The sequence below is a fragment of the Numida meleagris genome, chromosome 8 (assembly GCF_002078875.1).
Source record: "Numida meleagris isolate 19003 breed g44 Domestic line chromosome 8, NumMel1.0, whole genome shotgun sequence".
Lineage (NCBI taxonomy): Eukaryota > Metazoa > Chordata > Aves > Galliformes > Numididae > Numida > Numida meleagris.
Genome location: NC_034416.1, coordinates 17,923,135 through 17,947,660, shown reverse-complemented (window position 1 = coordinate 17,947,660; position 24,526 = coordinate 17,923,135). Strand labels below are relative to the sequence as shown.

The 24,526-nt window shown below is 50.5% G+C and overlaps 1 protein-coding gene across 2 annotated transcripts in view; it reads left to right on the top strand.

Annotated features, from left to right (window-relative positions):
• Positions 1-23,204, top strand: part of MAMLD1 (mastermind like domain containing 1) — an 85,934-nt gene extending 62,730 nt beyond the window's left edge. For both annotated transcript variants that reach the window (XM_021405917.1, XM_021405916.1), the window contains exons 3-5: positions 19,032-19,178; positions 20,614-20,695; positions 20,981-23,204. In XM_021405917.1, the coding sequence (XP_021261592.1) occupies positions 19,032-19,178; positions 20,614-20,695; positions 20,981-21,999 (1,248 nt within the window). In that variant the 3' untranslated portion in view covers positions 22,000-23,204. The remainder of the gene's footprint in view (positions 1-19,031; positions 19,179-20,613; positions 20,696-20,980) is intronic.

Below are 24,526 nucleotides of genomic sequence, written 5' to 3'. Positions count from 1 at the left end.
AAGGCAAAAATTATCATATCAGTCCGTAATTCTGAAAAGCTGTACTGGCAGTTAACAAAAAGTAATCCTGTATTACAATTTAACCCTTTGCATAGGGGGATGTCAAAAGAACAAGATAGGAAATGCATTACTGCAACATAAATAGCGTTCTCTATACGACCAGCATAATGATTTAGCAATTCTCCTTGTAGGAATGAAAATGAGATACCTTAAATCAGCATCAGACAGATGCGGATTTGAATGCAGGTTATGGACAACCTGTGCCAAGGTATTTTTCCCCACTGGAGAGTTGTTAGGAGACCCACTGAAGGAGGGGGCAGCCGTGTGAAGCAGGCGGGGTACTGCGATATCCCGGTCTGACACCGTGCATGAACGGCTTGATCTTGTAAAGACTCAAGCACACACACCTAAATTTACACAGCGGGAGGTCATCCCAGGACGACTGCGGGATTATTTCTGAGAGCAAAGTGAATCATGTATGCATGTCTTTGTATGCTCAGCAAAGATCAGAGGTGGAGGAAGAGGATGCCTCAAAGGGCAAAGTAATCGCTGGCAATGGCACGTTAGTTCTGCCACTAAGGAGGGAGCTGGGAGCTTTGGTGCCTTGCCCCTGACTTAGTTCAAGCTTGCATTTGAATGATTTTTGGCTCTCTGTCTTTTTGGGGGTAGTACCAGCATTTTGTAAATGCCCCAGCCTTCAAAGAAGTTGAAGTTTTCATTGCTCCTGGTCATTTGCAGCCCTCTGGGCTTCGGTTTTCCAGTCGCGGGCAGCAGGAGGAAGATGTGCCCCTTGCGGGAAGACAAACTGCCCCTGTGCTGGGCACAGTGTAACAAAGGAAAAGGAGGGGAAAAATCTGACCTGGGGTTTGTTTCCCCTCTTTTCCTTCGGTGGCTGTGGGCTGCTCATGTGAGTGCTTCTTCCCCTTCCAGAAAGATGAGGACATGCTGTCCTGGGTAGCAGTAGTACGCGTCCCTGTCATAAACCAATCTCTCTCAGTACTTGAAGACTCCGGGCTTTTGGAAGCTTCTCTCTGCCTAATGAATGTGTTTAACATTTCCTTTACTCTCTGGCATTATTAAGTATAAACTGTTACTCTGCTGGACTGAAGTGTGGCTTACAAGGCACTTGTGGTGGGATAGCCTGTTTTCTTTGACGGTTGCTTCAAGGGGCATGCTTAAGCAATGAATGAATGACGATAGGAGTGATCCTTCTTTCAGACAGCCCCCCCTTTTCCCCTCCTTCCCTGCAGCAGTACTTCTGCTTTCTACGTGGAAATGCAGTGCTTAGCAGCGCAGATGCAGAGTGAGGGTGAGCCACTTTTTCTCCTTTCCCTCTCCTCCCAGGAGCTATCCCGTGACTTCCTCTATTAGCCCATTAATCGCTGCAGCTCAAAATTCAGCCTGATCAAAGGAGCAGAACCAAGTTGAAAAGTGCACATTCTGGCAATTGGCTCGGCTGTTTATAGATTCCCCGCTGAGCTCATTTAGAGCCGGGATGAAGCTGTTCTCCCGCAGGTCTGCTCCTTGGCTCGGCGGTAGCGCCGCGCCGGGATCCCCGCATCCCGCGGTGCCCGCGGGGAGGCCGAGTGCCGTCCTGGCGGCTCGGTGCAAGGCCGGTGCTTGGCTTTGGGTTGCGCTTCAGCTGCAGGAAAAGCCCAGAGCCTGCTAGCTGAAGGTGCCCGCAGTAAATAGTGATGATTCGGTGTTTTGCAACGCACGCGTCAGGTTTCTGTCTCTTGCAGCTGTCCTTCCTGGGTCGTGAGTGGGAAGGAAAGAATTAAAAAATACGCGGGGGAAATTTGTAAACAACGTGAAATTTCTTGTAAAAGTTCTCTTTACGACGTGATGACTCACTTAAGGAATACAGTTGTTTTTAAAGCCTATTTATACGCGCAGCTAGAAACCCGCGCTGTTTTCTGTCATTAGAAGTCTTGTTGGTTCTTGTTTGCCGAAAGCAAAAATGCAGGCTGCCCATACCTGTGCTGCTCTCTGCAGATTAACATCTGATTTTGCAATCCAGTCGCCTCTCAAATTCCAGCCGATGCAGACGGGAGCTGCGGGCGCTCCAGGAATACGGTGCTGGGCTCCCGGTGCCATCAGCTGCCATGCTGCAGTTCCCAAAAGTGTGCTCGTATTTCTCAGGGAGAGACTCACTCGATGCGTAGGTTCTTATCTATTAAAGTGAGTTATTGTTACTGAAATGTGAATGGCATTCTATTATCAGAAAATATTATGTATTTAATGGTTTAAGAGTACTTAAGGTCAGCAGGAACACAGAACCGCTGATAACATCACCATGGGCAGTGTGATGGCCCTGAAATAGGAGTAAATCTTTCTTTGACTGAAAAAAAAAGGCACGAGACATGTCGCCGTTCTCCCATGGTTCTGGACTTTATCTAAAACCTCCAGTGTTTAGTTATGCAGTATTTTCCATTCGTTAAAACCAATGAAACCCAACCACTGAATATCTATTTTTTTTTAATTAAGAAAAAAAATTATAACAGAGAGGGGGGAAATGGACACTCTGTTTCATGCTCAATTCAGTCATTGAGCTTTTTCCCACCTCTATAGATATTTTTATTTCCTTATATATATATGAGAAAAAAATATCTTCAGAAAGGACTGCGGCCTTCATCAGAGACTCTGTAAGGAATAAGATTAGCAAGGACACCCTGACTTGGGTGACTCCCTGCTAGTTGTGGCAGTACGTCGCACGGCCGGGCTTCAGCTTGCAGAGCAGCTAAAGCTAGATAGATCCTAGCTGCTGTCTAGATTACTGCCAAACTTAATGGTGAGTTGAGTTGCACTCCTATTTTCTCCTTATCGCTGGGTACTAAAAGGCTCTTACTGTTACACTAATGCTTTCCAAATGAAATGGTTTTGCCAATTTCTGAAGAAATAACAGAACAAGTTACCACCGCAGACACGCTGGAAGGAATCCTGCGCCATAGATTATAAATGGAAACAGTTGGCCAGAATGAGGAATTAAAGTAATCCCTTATGTTAGGAGCCTGAAAATGAGGCGGTCTTCTGCGTATGGCCTGTGTGTGTTTCTAACCTACCTGGGATGTTTCTCCCTACCTTTGGTACGCCGAAAACAACAGCCCAGCTCTGGGAAACTGGAGCACTGGCTTGCAAATAGTACAGGCTTTAAATGCGTTGTATTTTTAACAGTAGATCGTGATTGGAATGACAGGAAGGAAATGAGCAGAAAACATCCTATTCTATCTCTATATAAAATCTTGCTTGTGAAAGATAGAGTTACCGCAATAATGATCAGCCACTAATTGATTCACTGTGCTGTGAGACAACCGCTGAGCGGAGGAGCCCAGGGTCATTTTCGTGCTTGAACTCCGCTCAGGTTGTTTGCTGAGGAGGGGCAGGAGAGGGCTATAAAGCGGCCGCCACCGCATTCAGCCCTGCCTTTCTCAGAAAAAAAAAAAGACACACCGCCGGCCAGGATCTCTTTCCTTTGGAAATTGTGGCTGGGAAGGGTCCCTTGGGTTTGTGAGACAAAGCGGGCAGGCGGACGGGACAGCCCCTGTCCTGCGTCGCGGGCAGCAGGCGGCCGACGGGAGCGAGGCACCAGGCGGAGCTGGGCGACGCGCTGCACTGTGCAGAGCCGCAGCACCGGCCGCAGTGGGATCGCAGCTGCTGGTTTCTTCCCTTCTCCCTCCCCTCCTGCCCGGCCCCACGCGGCTCCAGCACTAAGGACACCCGCCCGCTCTGGGGAGAGGCACCAAGGCTGGCCCCGCTCACTGCCGCAGCCTCTGCCCTTGTCTGGACACCTGCAGCAAATGGGGAGAGAAAGGAAAACGTTAAGGAAAAATAAGACTCTTCAGCTTAATGTGCTGCTCTGTTGCTTACTTCTGGCTTTGTTGTGACACGTGTTTGTGAACACTGCCTTTCCCTTAGTGCTCTTTTGGGGTATTGCAGTTGTGGGGCATCCAGTGGGACAGGGAAGGAAGGAACCTTCCGGACAGAGGGACAGCTGCGGGCAGTGCGGAGCTGCGAGCTCTGCGCAGGTCGGCAGCGAGTCACGGGCGGCCTGCAGGCTGACTTTGGTGCTGGTCTCACCTGTGAAGCGCCTGGCAGCAAAGTGTGCTTGAGCCGGCTGTTCCCAGCAGAGCTTTTCTGAACCTTGCAGAGCGTACAGGTTCCCAGGCACTCGGGCTTGCACATTTGCATCCGTCTCATAACCCAAAACTGCCTGAACCTCACGTTTGTGAAGGAAACAGATTTTCTTAATTGCTTTCACTCCCAGATTTTAAAATGTGAAAACGTGTCTCTGTGCCTTAGCAAGGAGATGCCCACCAGCTGCAGCTCACCTGCTCCGCGGTGCAGGGCGCTGCTTGCTGCTGCTTAGCCAGCCTTGCTGCCTCTCTTCACCTCCAGCAGCAATGTCAAGCTAACCCAATTCTGCAGCTGGTATCGAGTGCCAGAGGCGAGCCGCATAGATGTTTAATTCCCGCACTTGTAGAATTTCGTGTATATTTTTCCTGCAGTTCCACTGACTCACAGAGTCCTTGGGGCGGAGGCAGAGGGAGAACAAGAAGGCTATAACCCAGGTCTAATTTACTCATCTGCTCATCAGTTGTCAGCGAGCCTTTCCTCTGTCTGCAAAGATATTCCCTCTCCGGAGCCTGTTTGGCCTCGCAGTTACAATGACGGCATCAGCAGTTCAGCTCTTGCCTGTCCCCCGGGGCCAGCTGCCCCTCCTCCGCCGGGCGCCGTGCCTCGGGGCTGCCAGCGCCGCGTGGGACGGCAGCAGCTGCGCGGCCCCGCACGGCACAGCGCGCTGCACGCCGGGTGTGCGCTGCCTGTGCTCCGTGACGTCCTTCGTGGCATAGACCAGGAGCGGAGCGGGCGCTGGAGCAGGTTTTTGGCACGTTTCTTTTTGGGCATGCAATGGGCGCCTTGCTGAGGGGTGGAGGCCATCGCTCCTTGGAGGGAGAGCAGCTACCAGAAGCTGTGGTGGTCGGGGGGATTTGTGTCTGTACGAAATGGATTTAGAAATAAGGTGCGGTAGCATGTAAGTGGCTTTTATTTTTTCATCCGTTCACCATGCAGCCTACAAGAGCTCCGCCAGTTAGATCTGAATTAAAACCGGCTCCACAGGCAACAAAGGCTCTTGAGCCTCGTTGCTGAGACCGGAAATCCATTGTGGCATCCTGATTAGTGCTGGTGAAATCAGAAACCTCTCTCTGTGCCGACAGGAATCTCGCAGATGAGAATATAACCTGTTCATCCTGAATTTGAACAAGGATGGTTACGCAACCCCAGGCCAAGTCCAGGATGCGCAGTGTCCCCGTGCCGCTCCGCCAGCAGGAGCCGCTGCTGGGGCAGGGTGCGCTCGCCCCTTGCGGCGCCTCGTGCGCGCAGCCCCGCTTCGTGCCGGGCCTTCGGGGCCGGAGGAGGAGCCGTGCGGGGCAGGCTGGGCGCGGGAGCCGTCAGCACGGAGCGGGACCGGCGCTGCGACCGCTGCTACAGTGCTGCGGGATGGGGCCGCTGGCTCACGGCCCTCCTCGTGCCGCTGCCAAAGGAGGGGGGGTCTGGGAGGGCCGTCCGTGCTGCTGCAGTCCCGTAATAGTGCCTTTAATTGCGGGTAACAGTAGGTTCTGTTTTGTCCTATGCTAATAACGAATTCCAGGGTATAAATAACTCTGCAATTAAAACGAAACGCCTAACGATTTACCATTTGACACCTATGCAGTCTGCCGGAGCCTTGGCTGCATGAGAGCTCTGCTCTTGCCTTGAATGTTGCATAATTGTTTTACAAAGAACGCATGGATGCTCCGGTCATTAAGAAATGCCAGCCAGGGTGCGCAGTGGCACCAGGGAGCAGAGGACAACTAGCAAAGCTTGTGCCGAGGCTGTAGAGAGCTCTCACTGCGGAAGCGCAGCCAGTTTGTGTGACTACTTCTGTAGCTGTGCCTGTGAGCGCACAGGGGGGGATGGGAGCTCTGCACAGCCGGGTGAGCCTGACCAGCACTGCTCCTCAGGCCCAGCGCAGGCTGCTGAGCTCCAGACCGAGGGCAGAAGTGTGGGTCGGCGCTGGCTCGGGAGCTGTGAGGCGTGGGCTCTGCGACAGGATGGGGCCCAGCTTCCAGCACCCCCAGCAGGGCCGGGAGCTCCTTAGAGGGTACAGGTACCCGAAATAGCTGACTTCTGCCTTGGAAAACATGTTCACTTCTGTCCTGTTTTTCCAGCGTGGTGGCTGGGAAGCTCTTACCTTTGATGGTGCTCCTCCACCTCCCCTGCCTTGAGCAGCACCTGCTGGGGGACAGGCTCTTTCCAAGAGGAATTCTGGCTGACTCCTGCACTAAGTAATGTTATGTTTATCTGCAATATATGGAACCAGGAGATGTCTCGAGGTGGTAGTTATCTGGAGACTGGTAAACAAAAGAAGGCAAGGTTGGAATTCAAACTGTGAGAAGGCTTGTTTGGGTCTGAAGAAAACAACTGTGAAACCAGATAATAACAGTGTTCAAGAAAGTCTGCTGTCGTGTGTCTCGTGCCAAAATCTGAGTTATTCTTACAGGGAGCTCTAAGCATCTTTTAACCAGGAGGTGAAGAGTGGGAGCTCATTGTCTGCTCCTTGTTTTCGTACTAGGTAGAAATGCACCAGGAATCCTGCTGCGGCTGTCTTTCTCAGAAAAAGGGAATTTATTTCACATTCACTCAGTGGAGGAAAGCTTGCAAAGAGATTCTCTGAGATTCTCTGTAAGAAGCTCTCTGAAGGTTTCCAAGAGTTCGTGCTGAATTCCTCCGGTATAGCCTGCTTGTAACAGAGGAGCAGCGTCCTGATGCAGTGTTCTCCCAGCTCCAAACAAGCCACTTGTACTTTAGATTCTTAGAATTGTTTGAGCTGGAAGGACCCCTTGAAAGCTGTCTGGTCCAACTCCCCTGCTCTGAGCAGGGACACCCACAGCTCCACCAGGTGCTCAGAGCCCCATCCAGCCTGACCTTGGGTGTCTCCAGGGACGGGGCACCACCACCTCTCTGGGCAACCTGTGCCAGTGCCTCACCACCCTTACTGTAGGAAACTTCTTCCTTACATCCAGTCTAAATCTCCTTTCTTTAGTTTGAAACCATTTTCCCTTGTCCTGTCACCACAGATCCTGCTCAATAGTCTGTCCCTTTCCTTTTCACAGCCCCTCTAGATACTGACAGGCCGCTCTCAGCTCTCCCCGCAGCCTTCCCTTCTCGATGCTGCACAGCCCCAGCTCTCAGCCTGTCCTCGCAGGGAGCTGTTCCATCCCTCGCATCATTTTTGTGCCCCTCCTCTGGACGCGCTCCAGCAGCTCCGTGTCTCTCCTGTGCTGAGCACTCCCCATCTGGACGCAGCGCTCCAGGTGAGGTCTCACGGCGCAGAGCAGAGGGGCAGATCCCCTCCCTGGCCCTGCTGGCCGCGCTGCTTTGGATGCACCCAGGATCCGGTTGGCTTTCTGGGCTGCGAGGGCACAGTGCTGGCTCATGCCCAGCTGCTATCCACCAGAACCCCCAGGTCCTTTTCGGCGGAGCTGTGCTCCATTCTTACATCCCTCAGCTTGTCCTGATAGGGGGGGTTGCCACGACCCAGGTGCCAGACCTTGAACTTTACTTTGTAGAACCTCATGAGGTTCTCCTGGGCCCACTGCTCAGCCTGCCTGGGTCTCTCTGGATGGCATCCCGTTCCTCAGGCGTGTTGGCTGCACCCCATAGCATGGTGTCATCTGGAAACTGCTGAGGGTGTGCTCTATCCCACTATCACTGATCTCCATCTGGACATTGAGCCGTTGACCACCACTCTCTGGGTACAATCCCGTAACCAGTTCCTCATCCATCAAACAGTCCACCCATCAAATCCGTATCTTTCCAGTTTGGAGAGAAAGATGTTGCAGGGTACCGTGTCAAAGGCCTTACTGAAGTCCTGATAGGTGGCATCGTTGGCTCTTCTCTTGTCTGCTGACTCCTTTACACCATCATAACAAGCAACGAGGTTGGCCAGGCAGGACCTGCCGCTGGTGAAGTCCTGATGGTTATCCCATATCACTTCCCTCTCTTCTACATGCCTTAGCACAGCTTCCTGGAGGATCTGCTCCATGATCTTCTCCAGCACACAGGTGTGGCTGGCCGGTTGGCAGTTCCCTGGGTCATCTTTTCTACCTTTCTTAAAAGTGGGTGTGATATTGCCTTTTTTCCAGTCACTGGAGACTTCAGCTGACCACCGTGACTTTTCAGGTACCATTGATTGTGGCTTGGTGACTGTGTCAGCCAGTGCCCTCAGGACTCTGGGCTGCATCTCACTGGGACCTACAGACTTATGTTCAGGTTCCTCAGGTGGCTGTCAACCTGATCTTCTGTTTATGGAGACAGAGAAGATTATTTCCATCAAGAAATGAATGAGGATGTCAGCAGTGACAATAAGGATCTTACAGGTTCAGAACTGGCAAGGTGGCAGGCTGTGTTCCAACCCGGCTGTCTCAGAGTTCTCACATAGAAGCAGGATTTTGGCGATCTGCTGACTTCAGCAGGACACCTGCTGACAATCCGAGCACTTCTGCTTGCGGACCTCAGTGTGGGTGTGAGAAGTACCAGGTCAAAAACTTGGTCTGAGCCTTGGCCTCAAAGTGGAGCCGTTACTTAGGTCTGACAGTGCGGACTTCCCTGGTTCCTTGGAGTGGTCGGAGCTGCTCCTGGAGGGCAGCGGGAGGACTGATTTAATGCTGCATGTCTTTTCTCCTTTACGCTGAACTCTTAATTATGCCGGCATTTCACTGCAGATTAGCAGCGAGCGCGGTGCCGGGCTCGAGCCCCTGGGGTGCAGCGGGCGCACAGCCCTCGTTCTGCCAGCCCTGCTGCTCGTGCACGGGAGCGCGCTCCTCGAGGACACGCGTGCGCCATTACGGCGTGAGGACGCTCCGTTTGCTTTTTATTCCTTTTTTACATTCCCCCCCCTCCTTCTTCCTTTGTATAATCATTGCAAAACAGGAACAAATGAGTGTGTCACTTTAAACCATGAAACCACTTAGTCCGTAAAGACAGATTTGGCGTCTTTGTGCTGGCAGTGAGGGGCCAGCGCTGCACTCCATAGTGATCCCAGTGTTCTTCCCTGCCCCTCACCCCCCGCTCCCCACCCCCTCCGCAGCCTCGCTCCGTGTTTGCCTGCCTCTGTTTTTGTGGTCGGGAACCAGCAGAAGAATGGAATGGATTTAATGATTTGTTGGCTGCAGTGCCGGCATGATTAAGTCAATAAAGCTGCAAGCTGAAAACAGACAGTATAGTTACAGTATATGACTTTAACCTTGTTAATGCATGTTTATGTCCTCCTGCCCACTGTATAGCTGTACGTTGCATAAAGGAGATCTGACCAATCTTTAACCCATTAAATAATTCATAAAGTGAGAGCAGACATCAGCTACTTGCAGAGCGGATCAGTAACCATGGGGTCAGCAATAACTTTGGCTCCCTGGACCATATCCAGCGTGTTTAAACTCTGGTGATGTCACCAGGCAAGCTTCTAACCTTAATCATTTGGATGTGAACAAAGGGAAGTTAACTGTTGGCGTGCGGTGTCTCCGCGGAGGAAATGCTCGCGAGCGCCCTGCAGCGCGGGGGCATGGCCAGCCCCGGCCTTCTCCTGCCTTTTGCACGCTTCCGTGTTGCCTCACAGCTCAGCCCTGCTGGGACAGCTGCTACGTGCACGTCTCCTAAACTCCTTTTCTCTTACGTGACCAAAACCCACAAAATTACAGGGAGATGGTGGTGGACCTGAGAAGAGGGTGTTTGTAGGTGCCTGAGTGTTTTTCTCGTCATGGGTAGATTTTGAATTGAAAGCATCTCCTGCCCCGTAAATGATAGAGAACGGTCTGTGATGGGGCTGGAGGCAGACAGAAGCCGGAGGTGCAGAAGAGGGCATGGCACAAAGCGGGACTGTTCTCACTGAGGTGAAAGCTCCCACCATGCCGTGGCAAGCAGGACTTCCAGTGAAACCCGAGGGCTCTCAGCCCCAGCTGCCTCAGCCTCTCCTGCTTGCTCTGATGCCTCGTAGTGCACAGCTCCAGCCAGCACCCCAGCACCCACCAGGCATGGCCGTGCCCATGGCCATTGCAGCGCTGCCTCCCACAGCACGTAAGGGGTGAGCCGTGGACTGTAGCCAGCCCACGCTCTGCTGAGCTGCACAGCCAGGTCAGAGGCCCCAGGGGACCATTACGCGTCGGTGTGGTTCAGTGCTGTTCTGAGGTGCAGCCGGCTGTGGCCAGACCCAGGCGATGGATGTAGAGGGGACACGACAAAATCTTGTTTGTGGAGCGGACCAGAACAAGGCCCTCTCTGGGGAGGGGCAAAGCAAAGCTCATCCCGCGGCGTGGCGAGGAACCCAGCCCCTGCTGCTCGGGGAGCTGACCCTGTTCGGGGAGAAACATTCATTAATTTTGGGGGAAGCTGAGACGGAAGAAATGAAGCAACCTGTCTGCAGGCACCTGAAGGAGCTGCGTATGGTAGAACTGGAAACCGAACCTGGTCATGCGAGTCCTGCTCCATAGGGCCGACTTCTATCCTGTGACTAAGCCATGAAGCAAACTCACCTTTCAAGATCATCTCCTTTAGGGGTGGCTTGGGAGTGCACCTTTAATGATCACATTTTCTGCATCTCCTTCTGACAAATTGCGTGCTCACAGCCTCACGAGCCAACCACTGCTGTCAGTCCAAGGGGAAGTTTGCTTGTGCAAGGAAAGTCATCGTTGGCTCACGTGCCTCAGTGCACATCGCGTGCACAGATGCTGCAGGCAGAGCTCTGGGATGTGCACATCTGTCCGAGTGGGGCTGCTGGGGCTCATAGAGGCACACGGGTAAAGGCTCCCACACCATTACTCAGGAGCCAGATGGCTGCATGCTGCAGAGCGTATTTCAGAAGCCACTCTGTAAGCCCAGCAGTGAATTTTCCCGGTGCCCAACGTGGGCTGGGGGCACTGCTGCTGCCAGGCTGCAGCCTGGGGCCAGGCCGAGGCGGAGCCCTGACCACCACTGGTTGGTCTCAGTCCCTCGGTTATCCCGTCGCTTTATGGTTGTACTCAGGAACATTCTCAAACTAATTTACCTGGCTATTCTGGGGGGAAAGGGGAGCAGCAGTCTCTGCTTTGGAGAAGGTGCTCCAGAATTTCTGGTGTGTCAAACTTGATGCGAGTGGAAATTCCACATTCTGTTCCTGTTTGTTTTTAGCTTGCAACTTGGTGTGATGCGTCTGAAAATCATTCCTTGTCGGTCTCTTGATTTCGATGCACGAGCCTGCATCCACCTAGTAATGCTTTACCCTCCACAGGGTGCACAGCAGCCGTCGTTGCACACTGCCTGCTGGGTTTTTCTGCTTGATGCAAAGCGAAGCCTCTCCAAGCGTATGCTAATGCTGGATGGGGGGGTCCCAACTTCTGACCCATCGCTAATACCCTACAAGTCACATGAAGCTATCAAGGATCCTTGAGCTGGAGTTCAAAATGCCTGCGTTATCGGCAAATAAACACCGTTAATTGCCTCTGATATGTCGTGCAATGGTTAAATGACAAGATCCTTATTAATATGCGTGCATATCAACCTTTTCAGTGCGTGTGAGGGGGAGTATGAAGTGGTAAAATTATTTAAAATTAGTGGGGAATATTTACAGGAAGGCATAAAGAACTGTCAGTTGAGGAAAGCAGCATTTTATGTTCTTGTCCCGGATGACCTTGCTCCAAGGACAAATGGGAGCCTGATGAAATGAAGCTGCAGATGGCTAGTGAGCTCAACTCTGTAATAATGAAATGACACGAGAAAAAAAATGAGACATCTACAGTTTGTAAATACAATCTGAATGGAAGGGGAGAAAAGGAATTTTTAAGGGGAGATGGAGCCGACTTGGTTACAGCAGTTCAGCTTTGGGTGTTTAAATAATGATTTCCATTTAAAAAAATAATGGAATCCCTCCTTGTTCCCTGTACTCAAGGTCACCCTATGTATTTTTCTTTTTTTCATGCAGTTTTAAAAATTGGATCACGAGGACTACCTATTCCTGGCGTATTTGTGTCCACTGTTTCAGCTTACTGCTTCTCAGTGCGTTTTGTTTGGTCAGTTGCGAGCTGACTTTTGGCACCTGATGGGGCAGCTGCTCCGCTACGACCGTGCCAGGGCTTTGAGTGGTTTCATCTGTCGGGAAGGACCGAGTACCGAAAAGCAATGTGACGCTTTGTGCGGGTTTGCAGGCAGAGCGCCTTGCAGAGGTGTTAGGCAGCTGGGCAGGCTGCTCCTGCAGCCCGAACCTGTGCGTGGAATCCGGGGAGCTTCAGCTCAGAGGAATGAAGTGATTCGATGCCTTGCGTGACCCAGCCCGCTGCTCTGCGGCTCACAGCGCTGCTCAGAAGTGGGCTCGTAAAGGACTCACTTGTATCATTAGAAATCAGCAAAGATCTCAAGATTCCCAGACTCGGACTTTGTTAGAGTGAAATCTTCACTGTTGTGTGGTGGGATATTTCTGTTCTCTCCCTAGCCCTTGAATTCCCCATTCAGCCGTCATGTTTCTCCCAGCGGGTGCTGAGCTAAGCCAGCTCCTTTTGCATCTCAACGACACCTCTGTTAGAGAGCGCGCCTTGACAGCGCCGCGACGACTCCAGTCCAACCACTTCATAGACAGGGGAGCTGTAGTTTGTCATTGCGGCTCGTGCAACCTTGTAGAGACAGGCAGAAGGACTACCGGCTGAAATTGGGTGAGATAAATACAGTTTCAGATTATCTCATTGAATTTATAGGCAAGCTGCCCTCCATGGGAACGAGAGCATGGTGTCAAGGGTTGGAGAATCATGATAGCAGCACAAGCCAAATATAAATATTTTGTTCGTTGCAGAGAATTCAATTTTGGGTCTCGACTATATGTTATATAGACACGTACAAAGCACCTGTCTCTGTATCTCCAGGTCTATATACCTAAACCCAACAGCTGGTCTGGGCCGAAGGATCCGTTGGCAGGGGCTGCTGGAGGCTCGCCCCGCAGTGCTGAGGAGCTGGGTGCACCCGCTGTGCCCCGTGCTGTGCCTCGGGCTCCTGCTTGCCGTGCTCTCTGTGACGCCGTGGTGCTGGCTGGGGCGTTGCAGTGCTTGATTTCACCTCGCCTGCTCCAGTGTGCGTCCTCAGCTAAGAGAAAATTGCCGCTGCGATAATTCGTTCGGGATTATTCTGACTTTTTGCTGTTGTGATCGCTGCTCTTGTTCAATGGTGTGTTCTGCTGAAAGAAACCAGCTCGAAAATTCAGGTAATTGCACAGAATTTTTAACTAATTTGGTATTTTTTTTTAAGAGGGGAAATGGACTCAGTTTCCGTCTTACTTCTGGGTGCGCTTTGACAAGCACTTTGGGTACTCTGGAGGGGTTTTGTTGGTTTTGTTCTGTTTTTAACAGTGTGCAGGAGAAGAGCAGCTATAGGGAAATGAGGATTCCTTCTGTGCTGCTGAAGGGAGGAGCTGCTGGTGCAACTGCCAGCCAGGTGAGGTGCTCCTCTCTGCCCCCACAGCGGAGCGGGGCGGCCTTGCCAGGAAGCGGTGTATGCTCGTGTATGAGCAGAAAGAAAAACTTAGAAGAATCTTCTTCTTAAAACAAAACCATATATACCCATGGGTCACTTGCGGCCTTCAAACAAAGTCTTTTCCTGAGTGACAGCCCCAGGATAGGATAAGAAACCTGAGACTGCTAGTATTTCATGTGCTCGTGTATCAAGGAAATGGGTGAAAGACAGGTAGAAAAGGATCCGCTGAGCTGCACATCTGTGTCCACACATCGTGTTAAAACAAACAAGCAAACAAAAAGCTCTGGAGTATTTCTGAACTGAAAGGCTCGGTTTTATCTTGAAGAGCATCTCTGAACTGTGGGCAGAATAGGGGGAGAAAGAAAACTTCCAAAGTGCAAGCGGAGTGTTTTGTTAAAGGCAGGCGGCGGAGGCAGGAAGCATGCAGAGCCCCGAGGACGGGGGGAAGCAGACGGGGGCATCTCACAGACGCTGAGCTGCTCAGTGCGTGACGTGGATGTCCCGCTCAACCTGAACTTCGTTTGCTTTGTCTGTGTGCCTTGGCCAGAGGGATTCACGATGTCAGTATGTAGCTGGGGAGCCGCTGGGGACGCGGCGTCCTGCTTGGTGCGGGTGGCATCACGGTTTGCTATGGAGCTACATACACCACGTCCTTAGACCCCGAGTCTTTTTGAGGCTTCACTGTGGACCAAGACCCAACATTCACAGACATGCAATTCTCTGGGTGAGCCAGCTTTAACTATATTGCTTTCTCAACAGTTTACTCGGTAGTATTTGTTCAGTGCTTGCGCCTAGTGGTCGTGGTTGTGGCCTTGGGAGAGAAACCCCGCTGTGGGCACGAGCGAGGGAGCCTGAAACTGGTAGTTGCATTTCCTCAGCAGAGAACAGAACTCCCCACACGTAACAGATGTTCTTAAAATACAGAACAAAACTCAGTTAATGAAACTTCACCCCACCCCTAGAGAGTATCTGCCCCTGCGGTGAGCGCGGATCTACCGAAAGGGTTATTTATTATTTATTTTTAATTCTTATTGTTATTTTTTATTATTTATTTATATTTTATTTTACTTTTTTTTTTCCGCTTGATGTCTTGGTAAATGCGTCAAGTTAAAGTTATCTTTGGTTACAAAAAATCCGATGGCAAAAAGCACTTTGTCCACTCCTCTTACTTACAGCCAGCATCGACCCCGAGCTACCCAGTCCCTTTTGTCCTTTCCTTTTATTCTGCAGTGCCGTGGCTCGTTTCAACGATCCTTCTGCTTTAAGATATGTAATTACTGGAGTCAGCTGGATTCCCCATTTAAAGTGGAGGGAATCTTTCTCAAATCAGTAATGCCTTTTGAAATGGAAGAAACTTTTTAAATGCAGCTACTGTATGAATCTTTAATTAGATGCATTTCCGTTCCTCCACCGCTGGTAATGCTTTCATATGGGAAGTACAGTTCTTCACCTACTCTGCAAATATCTCCTGAAATTCACCAAGCCGGTGTCTCTCGGTAACCTTGCTATGACCTGCTTATCGGTTAGAACCACAAAGAATTCCGTCTCTAATTAGTCCATCTGTTAACTATTGAAATTCATGGCTTAGTTTTATTGTCTGGGTCTGTAACATAATGCTGAGCGGTCTCACCTGGCAGCTTATTTCTTATACAGCACATGTGGCTTTCTGAGAGCCATTTTGGTGCAGATAACTCTCTCTTCAACATGGGACAAATGAGTCTGTCTCGCAGCCCGCGGTCCCCTTCATGCCCTCGCTGAAATAAATTGTACATCGCCAACAGTTCTGGGCTCAACTCAATGCAATTTAACATGTGCGTTTTTTGGTTGTATTCTTTAGAGTTACACTGTAAGATGTAGCAGATGGGAAAGTTTAATAATGATAAATGACTTTACTGTTTTCACGCGGTCCTAAAAAACAACGAGCGCTCTTTATTATAAAGATCAGAGGGATTTTTACATATTTGCCAAAGTGCGCTTAGAGCTCTAGCTCAGATCCTCAGAAAGTCTTGCTTTTAAATCCTTTTTGGGCTGTTTGTTAATGAGGATTCAGAGGAATTAGGGGCCATAAATTTCTTCATTCTCATTTAAGTGAAGCCACAGAAGTGATTACGGGATGCCTAACGAAGTGGTAAGGAGCAGAGTTGACTGACTGTGTTTGCGTGGAATGGCTCATCTTGGTGCTTCCTTACGGTGGCTGTGCATCTCCTGTGCAGTAGGACGGGGAGGCTGCGTGGAGCGAGCCCATCAGCGGATGTCGGAAGGATGCGGACTCGTAACTACACGCAGTCGGTCTCAGTGGGAGTGTTTGCACACTTTGCATTGTGGGCCTGAATGTTTTTTTGGACCAGACCCACGCTTACTACAATTGGACACAGTCATTCACAGATGCATTTTGCACGGAGCTAACAGTGTGCCATTGTATGCACGCGGGGCTGTTGTGGCAGGCTGGTCTCGCTGGTGCGTGCCACTGCTTGCACAGCTACCATCAGTGCCTGAGTACAGACGCAGACAGCGTACGTTCCTGCAAACCTGGAGCCCGATTCTTTACTCCCTGCTCCTGAGACGAGTGCTTGGGATGCCGGCCCTGTGAGCAGGAGCCGCCGCACCGGAGAGCCCTCAGAGCGGTGCGGGAGCCCCGGCGTGCCGTGCAGCAGTCCGCCTAGCAACAGAAGCACGTGCTCTCAAACGCGTGGCCTTGGGCTCCAGCACTGGGTGCCTGCCCTTGGCTGGGGACTCTGCCAGTCTGATGGGTTGATACTGGTTTCTGGAGGAAAAAATGACCAACCCCCCACCAATGCCCACGTGCAAGCCCGTATGTTTTGCAGGCATGTGTATGCTCCTGCTGCCAGCCTTCCCCATGGGGACACTGGAACCCTCCTCTTCGCTCCCCTCACGGGTTTTAAATGGGACAGTCTGAAGTACAGAAGTGCTAAGTTTATGGCATGTTTGGCTTGACCATACTATGGGAAAGTGATTTTTCTTGGGGAGTGTTGAAAAGGAAAAATGTTTTGAGTTCATTAACCTCTGGTGCAGATAGCAGCGTCCTTTAGACTACACCAGAGCTATTCTTAGTCACGGTGTTTACACGGTTATTTGTTATTGTAAGGGAATACAGTAGTTCCCACTAGTGGTGAAAAGAGAGAACTTTTTTTTTTTTTTTTTTTTTTATTAACCTGTATGTGAACTGTAGATGGAAAGATCTTGAATTCAGTCCTTGTCTTCCTATCCACGCTATTTTGTCCTAATTTCCCCAAGAGGAATATTTAGATGCATAGGTTGTTTCTTTACCAGCTAATTAAGTGTCATACAACTTCGCTCTGAAAAACTCAGCAACCCATTCTCTGTATTTGCAAATGAACTTTGCTGATTGTCATTATTGCTATAGGATGCCTGCAGAAAATCCCATATAATTAAGCTGTTGTATTGCCACAGCACAAGAGCCGCAATTAGTAATGTGATTTACACTTCTTTGCCATTAATAATATGGAAAAATCAACATTATTTTCTTGATGATGTTTAGGAAGAATTAGAATGAGGTGGACATGATTAGGAAAAGAGACTTTAATGTTATGACTTGTTAATGCAATAGCCCTGAGCTAGACATCAGAATGATTGTCCCTGCACTAAACTCGTTTGCTTCAGTAAGCACAGACCCTCTGCACGCAACAAGACAAGTTGGGAGGAAATTGGATAGATGGCAGGGATTGTGGTGGTATGAACATTTCAGTGTCTTTCATGTGCAGAGTACACAAACTGAATCCCTGCACTTTCAAATATTCCCCTAGAGGCAATCTGCATTATTCAGAGCTTAACTGTGGCTGCAGAATACTGTCTGACATGAAAGCAGAATGCTAGCTTTACATGAACTCTCATATTTACATCTGTAGTAAATCATATTTACTTTTTTTTCCTCCCCTCCCTCTTCTTCTGTGGGAGAGAGGGAGTAAAATGGGTAGGAGGGAAGGGGGAGGAGGAGAGATGTCCAGCAGGATTGTAAGCAAAGCGCCAGTAATAAAGTCTAGTCTTATGAGACTGCCCATGAATAGCAATGATAATGAGACCAGTGATGAGCTGCAGGTTTGTGTCTTTTAGTAAATTATCTCGCAGGCATTTACATTTCATCAATTGTGCTTTTGCATAATAGGCCGAAGAGCTACAACAAAAGGAGGCACCATAAAAATGAGTAATTTCAGTGACCTTCTTGGTAATCGCCCTTAGAAAGAATATCTGGGAAGGTGCTGGGTCATTCCTCATGGTGAAGCTGCCGTGGAAAGGCGCCCCGGGCCCGAGGAGCCCGCCTGGTGACAAATGCCTTGCAATGCTTTCTTCTGGCCACCCTGAAACACGGCTCGTATCCTGTTTTCTCCATCCAAGCATGCCTCTAATTGTCAGATGTCAAAAGGCAACAACCATTTTCTTCTTGCTTATCTCCTGATAACATTGATTCTCAAACAAAGGATGTGGGCTTCCATTCTGAAAACAAAGGAAGCACGGCCTAGCTAAGGATGCTGGATATAACATACATACTTCTCCCTGCCAATAATAACAAAACATCATAAATAATGTAGAAGCTGGATGTGAAAATGGAGAAAGGGGGATGTACTGGTGCTGCTGTGCCGCGGCGTGGCACTTGCAGGATCACTTGCTTTCTTGTCCTTGAGGAGGCCTTGACGTCTTCCCTTGTTCTCCTGTATTTCCCTGACAACTGCCCAGCTCTTCAGATATTCTAACTTCTTTTTTTTTATTATTATTCTGCCCTTTGGAGTTGTGTCTTCATGGTGCTTTCATGGTATTTTTTTTCTCATTCCCCACAGTGCTCTTTCTTTAGAGGCAAGCCCTCAGCTGGCAGAAGCCAGGAATCAAGCCGGCTGATTTGTGCCTGGCCATGATCTGACCCATCCTGTGTTTTTGCATGTTCTCCTCTCCTTTCACATTTTGCTCTCCCGTTCAGTGTCCCATCATGGAACTTACAAGAAGCATTTCAATTCAGGTCCACCTCTTCCTCATCTTTCTGGGTCCCTGATCTGATACTTCCTTTTCCATTCTTCAGCCCTTAGTTTTCTGTTTTCTGTTAGCGTAGGTTTCTACTTTATATCCATTTGCCAAGTCCTACCTGATACAACTTTTCTTTCCTTAGGTCTTTCAGTGTAACAGTTGGGGAACTGGTGGGAAATGTGATGCTTTACTCACATCCCTTCTGTCAGCTAGGCAGCCATGTGACTCCAGTAATCGTAGTGAATCAGCCCCATAGCCCTGGGCTAGTCACAAAGAATTTTAGATTCATCTTTTGCTTCCCTCGTTTCTCCTTGTGCTGACCCTCAGAAACCGGAGCAGTCACCTGCCCCTCACTGTCACACCGTGCTATGTGGGTCCACGTGAACCCACAAGGTGTTTGGCATGGGACAGCCTAAGACTGGAGAAGAGGGCATTAGCAGAGAGGAGAAAGGCTTCTGTTGTTGTCTCTCTGATGAGATTAATTTTCTTTTTTTCATCTTTCTTGGCAGGATCAGAATCCTGGAATTGTTGCCAGACTTCAGGAGCCGGGCTCCGTCCCAAGTGGAGGCTCTGTGCCGGCACCAGCCACGGTGAATGGGTACACAATGAGGAACCATTTACTGAAGCAACAAATAATGAAACGACAGCTGATGCAGGTACAGTGCTGAGTGCTTCTGTGCGTTCCTGTGCCGTCCACCTCACTGAGAGGGACGGACTAACTGGAATGGGGAAATCACCAGTCAGCAAACACTGAGGAGTGACCTAGGAATTGCTGGGTTGAGTCAGACTAGGGCTGTGGTGCATTCAGGCTGTTATGCCTGAGAGGCCAGGGCCAAGTGCTGCTCAGCAAGCCTGAGTGCAGCTCCACCCACTCGTGTGCGAGGAAAGAATTCAGTCACCTCTGTATCACTGCAGTCGTCCTGGTCAGCCTCAGAGCTAGGAGAAAAGAGGCTGAAAAGGGAGGCTCAAAGAATGAGTCAGCCCCAGGAGAGATGTCCTCGCCTTTCTCTTTGGTTCTCTGGGGATCTCCCAGAGTAGATGATAAACCCATTTCTGCTGGACTTGGCTGGTGTCTTTGGGGACAGAAGTCCCAGTGCAAGTCTTGAAACATGCTATGAGAAGGAGCAAGGGTGGGGGAAGCCCACAGGGAGCTGTGTGAGGCAGCACCAAGCTTTCATCTCTGGCTTTCTGAGCTGGGTTTGGGGCAAGCAGGCTCATTTCCTTGGATGAGAAATGATGTGAGAAGCAGTTTGGTAAAACTCTTAACCGTAACTGTCCTGTTCATTGATGAAATTCCCTTCCAAAAACAACTGTACCTCTTTGTCATCAGTTGGCATCAAGCTAATCTGTGCTGCTCTGGCACAATGGGAATCCAGCAAGGCCTCAGCTTGCACCATCCGTGGAGAGTTCCCTGAGTCGCAGCTGCTGTCCACAGCAGGGATGCGAGTGTGGTGGCAGGTTCTGGGGTCAAACGGAGAGATGAGTCAGGTCACTTGGAGAAAGCCAGCAGTGCCTTGCTCAGGGAGCAGCTCCTGGGGATCCAAGGTTTCCTGTGGTTCACTGCCATGTTCTGGTGAGAAGTGGCAAACACAGGCAGTACACGAGAGGGCCGTCCTCCAGGCAGGGTCGTGGCCACCAGCAGTCTCCTGTTTGCCGCTGTGTCCCTGAAATGCCACCACAGACTCTGTTCACTCCTAGACTCTTGGGCACCTTTTGTCCCCAGATCTGGTACTCATGCAAACAGTCAGGACATCAGGATTTCTCCAGCCTCTGGCAGTGCTTCACTCATAAGCTGGTGAACATGAGGGTCTGTGTGTTTGTCCAGCTTCCTCTTGGCCTTGGGCTGCCTGCACAGCACCTGCTACAGTCTGCGCTTCCTAATGCTGGGCTGTTGTAAGGACCCCTGCATAAGAAGGGGGCATGTGAGCAATTAAGATCTGCTCTGAAATGAACTGTATGGGCTGTCTCATCAGGGGGGGGGGTGTGCACCGGAAAGGCTGTTAGTAATGACAGTGGCTGCACTTCAAATGTCTGCTGCCATTCTTTTTTTCAAGAGACTGCAACTTGAATGCCATTCCCCTTGTTTTCCAGGAAAAGCAGAGACAAAACATGCTGGGAGTAACATCTGAGCAGAGGAATTTGTTTGCAGCTCAACAGATGAATCAGTTTCAAGGTAAGGCAGCAAGTGGCATGCTTTGCAAAGCTTCAAGGAGCCAGAGCCTAGGGTCTGATTAAATACCAGGTGTTAAATCATTCTCCTCCCCAAAATAAAAGCATTTCCTATTTTATCACATATCATGAGATTTGCCCACGTCCTTTTTGCTGCAGTAATAGCTCCATTACAAAGCACACACAGCCCAGGTAGTAAAAGCTAAGTATGGAGAAGCAGCCTTTAGGGATGTGCCGTGTTTTCGGGGTGAAGGTGCGCTCACCAGCTGATGCATCTCTCTGTGTGCAGCTGTGCAGCAGCCCATTCCCGCTGACTGCAGCCAGCCGATGCCAGCACCTCCGCCCAACCACCGCATGCTGCCATCGAACCCAGCCATGCTCCAGAGCACCTTGGGCGCCAGCATTACCCCAGCCACTGCAAGCCAGAGCAGCGGAACGATGGTGATGATTCCACACAACCCTGGCAAACAGCAGGCGGTTTTTCCACCTAATTCCGACTTTAACATCCCGCTGCGGCCGAGCCAGAACTCACTGGGCATGAACTCAGGGTGCCAAACCGTACACAGCCACGCGGCGGTGCGGCCGGGCGTGCCGATGGCCGGCTTTAGTTCTGGCTCCTTGGTGAATCACTCAGCAGCTCAGCAGCACTTGAGACAGCCGAGTGTGCCAAGAATCCCCAACGTCTACCCCAACTCATCTGCCCAGATGTGGACGCCGACTGCAGTGCCGAGAATGCCAAATCAAAGCCAAATGGATACCAGCATGCAGCAGTTCTCAAGTAACGCTCTTTTCTCCAAACAGAACGTGCGACCAAACGCGTCGGGTCAGCAGTTTTCCCAGCAGGCTGTAGTGCCGCCAAATCAGATTGCTCCCGGAGTCCAGGTCAGACAGATGCAAAAACTAAGCATGGGACAGTCTGGCCAGGGCTTGAGCTCAATGAGTAATCAGAACTTGAGACACAATTTAACCAGGGGACCGCTGCCAGCTATGAATGTTATGAAATCAATGCCGCAAGGAGTGTCCAGCTTTAGCCAGCTCAATCCCCCCGCAGGCCTCGGCCCGCCGAGCTACCCCGCTGCAGGGCAGCCGCCCGACGCCTTCAGCAGGATGAGCGCGGCTGCCGAGCTGCCGCAGTACGACTTCGTGCCCCAGCACAGCAGCTCTGTCCTGCCCGCTAACTGCAGTGACACTGACTTCCTTGACTCGCTCATGAAGAGCAGCAGCAGCAACGATGAAGAGTGGTTGAACAATCTGACAATGATAGACGACATTTTGGGACAGCACGCTCAGAGCTCCGGACACGTGTAGCTTGGAGGGAAGCAATCGCGTTGTAAATAGCGTGCGTGCGACTTCTAAATGCGGCAGGCGGCCTGTGAAAGCCGCCGCTTCCTTCAGTGCAGGATGAATAGACTCAGCCAATTCTTCGCCTGCATCAAAGTTTAAAATTCGCAGTTTTTCATATGAGTGTATATATTTGAATATTTTGTAAATTATGTTTTCCTAAACCTTAAATGTAGAAGTATTTATACTTCTTTGCTGGTCTGTTTGTAAATAAATCTATAGCATAACTTTTGGTTTTATTATAGGGATTTCATTATACCTTGTTATAAATATGCAAATAATATTGTTAGTTTCAGTAATACTGTGTATTACAGCATAAAATACTTATGTTTTTGACATAACTTAACACATGAACTAGGGGTGTCGTTGCAACCAGACTAAGCAGAAACCAAGCGTGGCGTCTGTTCTCCCACGTCGAGAGGAAAGATCGAAAAGTCGCGTTAACAACGAACGCCTGCACGTGAAAGGAACTGCTGATTGACTCATAGCTCAATCCTGCAGCCCGAGAGCGGGGCCTGCGTCCGCCCGGGGCCCCCAGCACAGTCGGGGACCTGCCGGCAGGGATCCGTTGCAGGATCAGGGGAAGTCCTCCACCTGGTACACTCCAGTGCGCCAACTCGACCCTGACAGCGCGTCTCCCGTTGCCCTGCGGTGAAGGGTGCGCTCGTGCCGCTGCGGCTGTTGACAGGCGTGTGCGTGTGTGCGTGTCTGTGCGCTGCAGCCGGCTGAGGGGCGGCACGGGGGTGACGCGGGCTGGGCGGCGAGGGGAGGCCGGTCCGACATCGCCGAGGTTCCCAGGCCGCCGTGTCCCTCGGTTCTGGTTTGCACACCTCTGCCGTGTATATTTGTAGTGTACAGGTGATTTGTTCCTGGTTTTAAGGCTTTTCATAATTTCTGTTTTAATGTGAGACTTTTTTCAGGGGAAAAGTCTATAAACATGAATAGTTAATTTTTGATGTTTTTCTGTCAGCTACTATTGTCCTATGTATATTTAAGAGTCTGTTTATAAAAGATTCGCTGTACTGTAAACTTCTTAAAATGTTCATACTTTGTGTAATCATATTTTAATAGTCACATCATACTTCGCAATACATTTGTAATATAACGTCAGCTTCAAGCACAGAATGTTTTTTTCTTCATACCATAATAAACTGCCGGGGGAAAATTCTGTATATTTTACGTGCTCATTTCTTAGCCACCACATTCTGTACCTGCCAATATTTGAATTAATTTGATTTGCCCAGGATGCCACGACGTCAGTTTAGTCACGTGCACAAATGTGTGTGCTTTAACAACCTTAAAAGAATGCGCAGATAGCATCTATACCTAGAACTGCCTCACCTAACTGAAGCAGAGGCCACCCCAGCTCCCCAGGGCTGGTGGGGAAGGTGAGCAGTGCTGCCCTTCATCCCCCGCGTGCTGGAGGACATGGCCTGGGGGATTTCGCTCACGTTGGTCCATGCTGGAGGGAGGTGCTGGGTGAGGTCAGCCCCAGCCTGTGCGAGCCCTTCGTCTCCAGAACCTTCTTCTCCAGAGCCAGGGGCAGAAGGGGCTCCTGAAGCCACAAATGAGAGGGGCAGTCAGGGCTGGAGGTCGGGGAGCAGCTCTGCTGCTGGTGCCGGGCTTTGCAGGCCTCTCCTGGCTGAGGTCCGTGTGGCTTTGTGATGGGCTGGGCAGGAGCACACCGCTCGTCTGCTCCCAAACAGCCTGCTCTGACAAATGGCGTGGGTGTGTGTGAAAGCAGGATCAGGAGGGGAGAAGCCATTTTTTCAAGCAAAAGAAATTGGCCCCACCAAACAATTGCCCAAATTAGGCTGTAAAGCAGGCGAGGCTCTGAATGAGAAAGAGATGCCTGCCTGCCTGCCCGCAGACAGCAGCAGGGGATGAATGCCTCTGAATACGTCTGTGGTGGGGACAAAGGTGAGTTTGTTTGGCCATGGAACTTGGCAGTGCTTCAGCAGCTTTTCTGCTGTGAGCCGAGCCCTGCTCTGAGCATGGGGCTGGTGCCGGCACGGCAGGCAGGGGGTGGGAGGACTGCTGCCCACGGGCGTTTCTTTAGGATAGTAATAAATATAACAAAAACACCCTATTTTCATTCCTCATTTTTGGCAATGAACCTTTCAGTTGTGCAGAGCTTGGGTAACAGATGCTGGTTGGGAATGTCTTCTGAAGCCAGCTCTTTGGCAGTGAGTTTATGAACAACTGTTTATCTTGTACCCGAGTTGTGCACCCACTTGTTTGCACTCTTTTTTGTCTGGTGTTGGAGCTGACAGAGCTCCTCCGCTCTCTATCTCAGGCCCTCGTGTCTCAGCAGGGCGCTGTAAGGAGTCACAGCTGTGCCATGCTCTGCAGGTAAGTGCCAAGTGTGATTATCTCTGTGTTGTCTCTGTGGGTTCCTATAGCTGCGAGTTCCCCAGTGTACATTTTGAGACTGGCACGTGCCCTGCCTGGGCTGCTCTCATCCCATGTGAGCTGTGGCTGTGGCCGGGCAGGG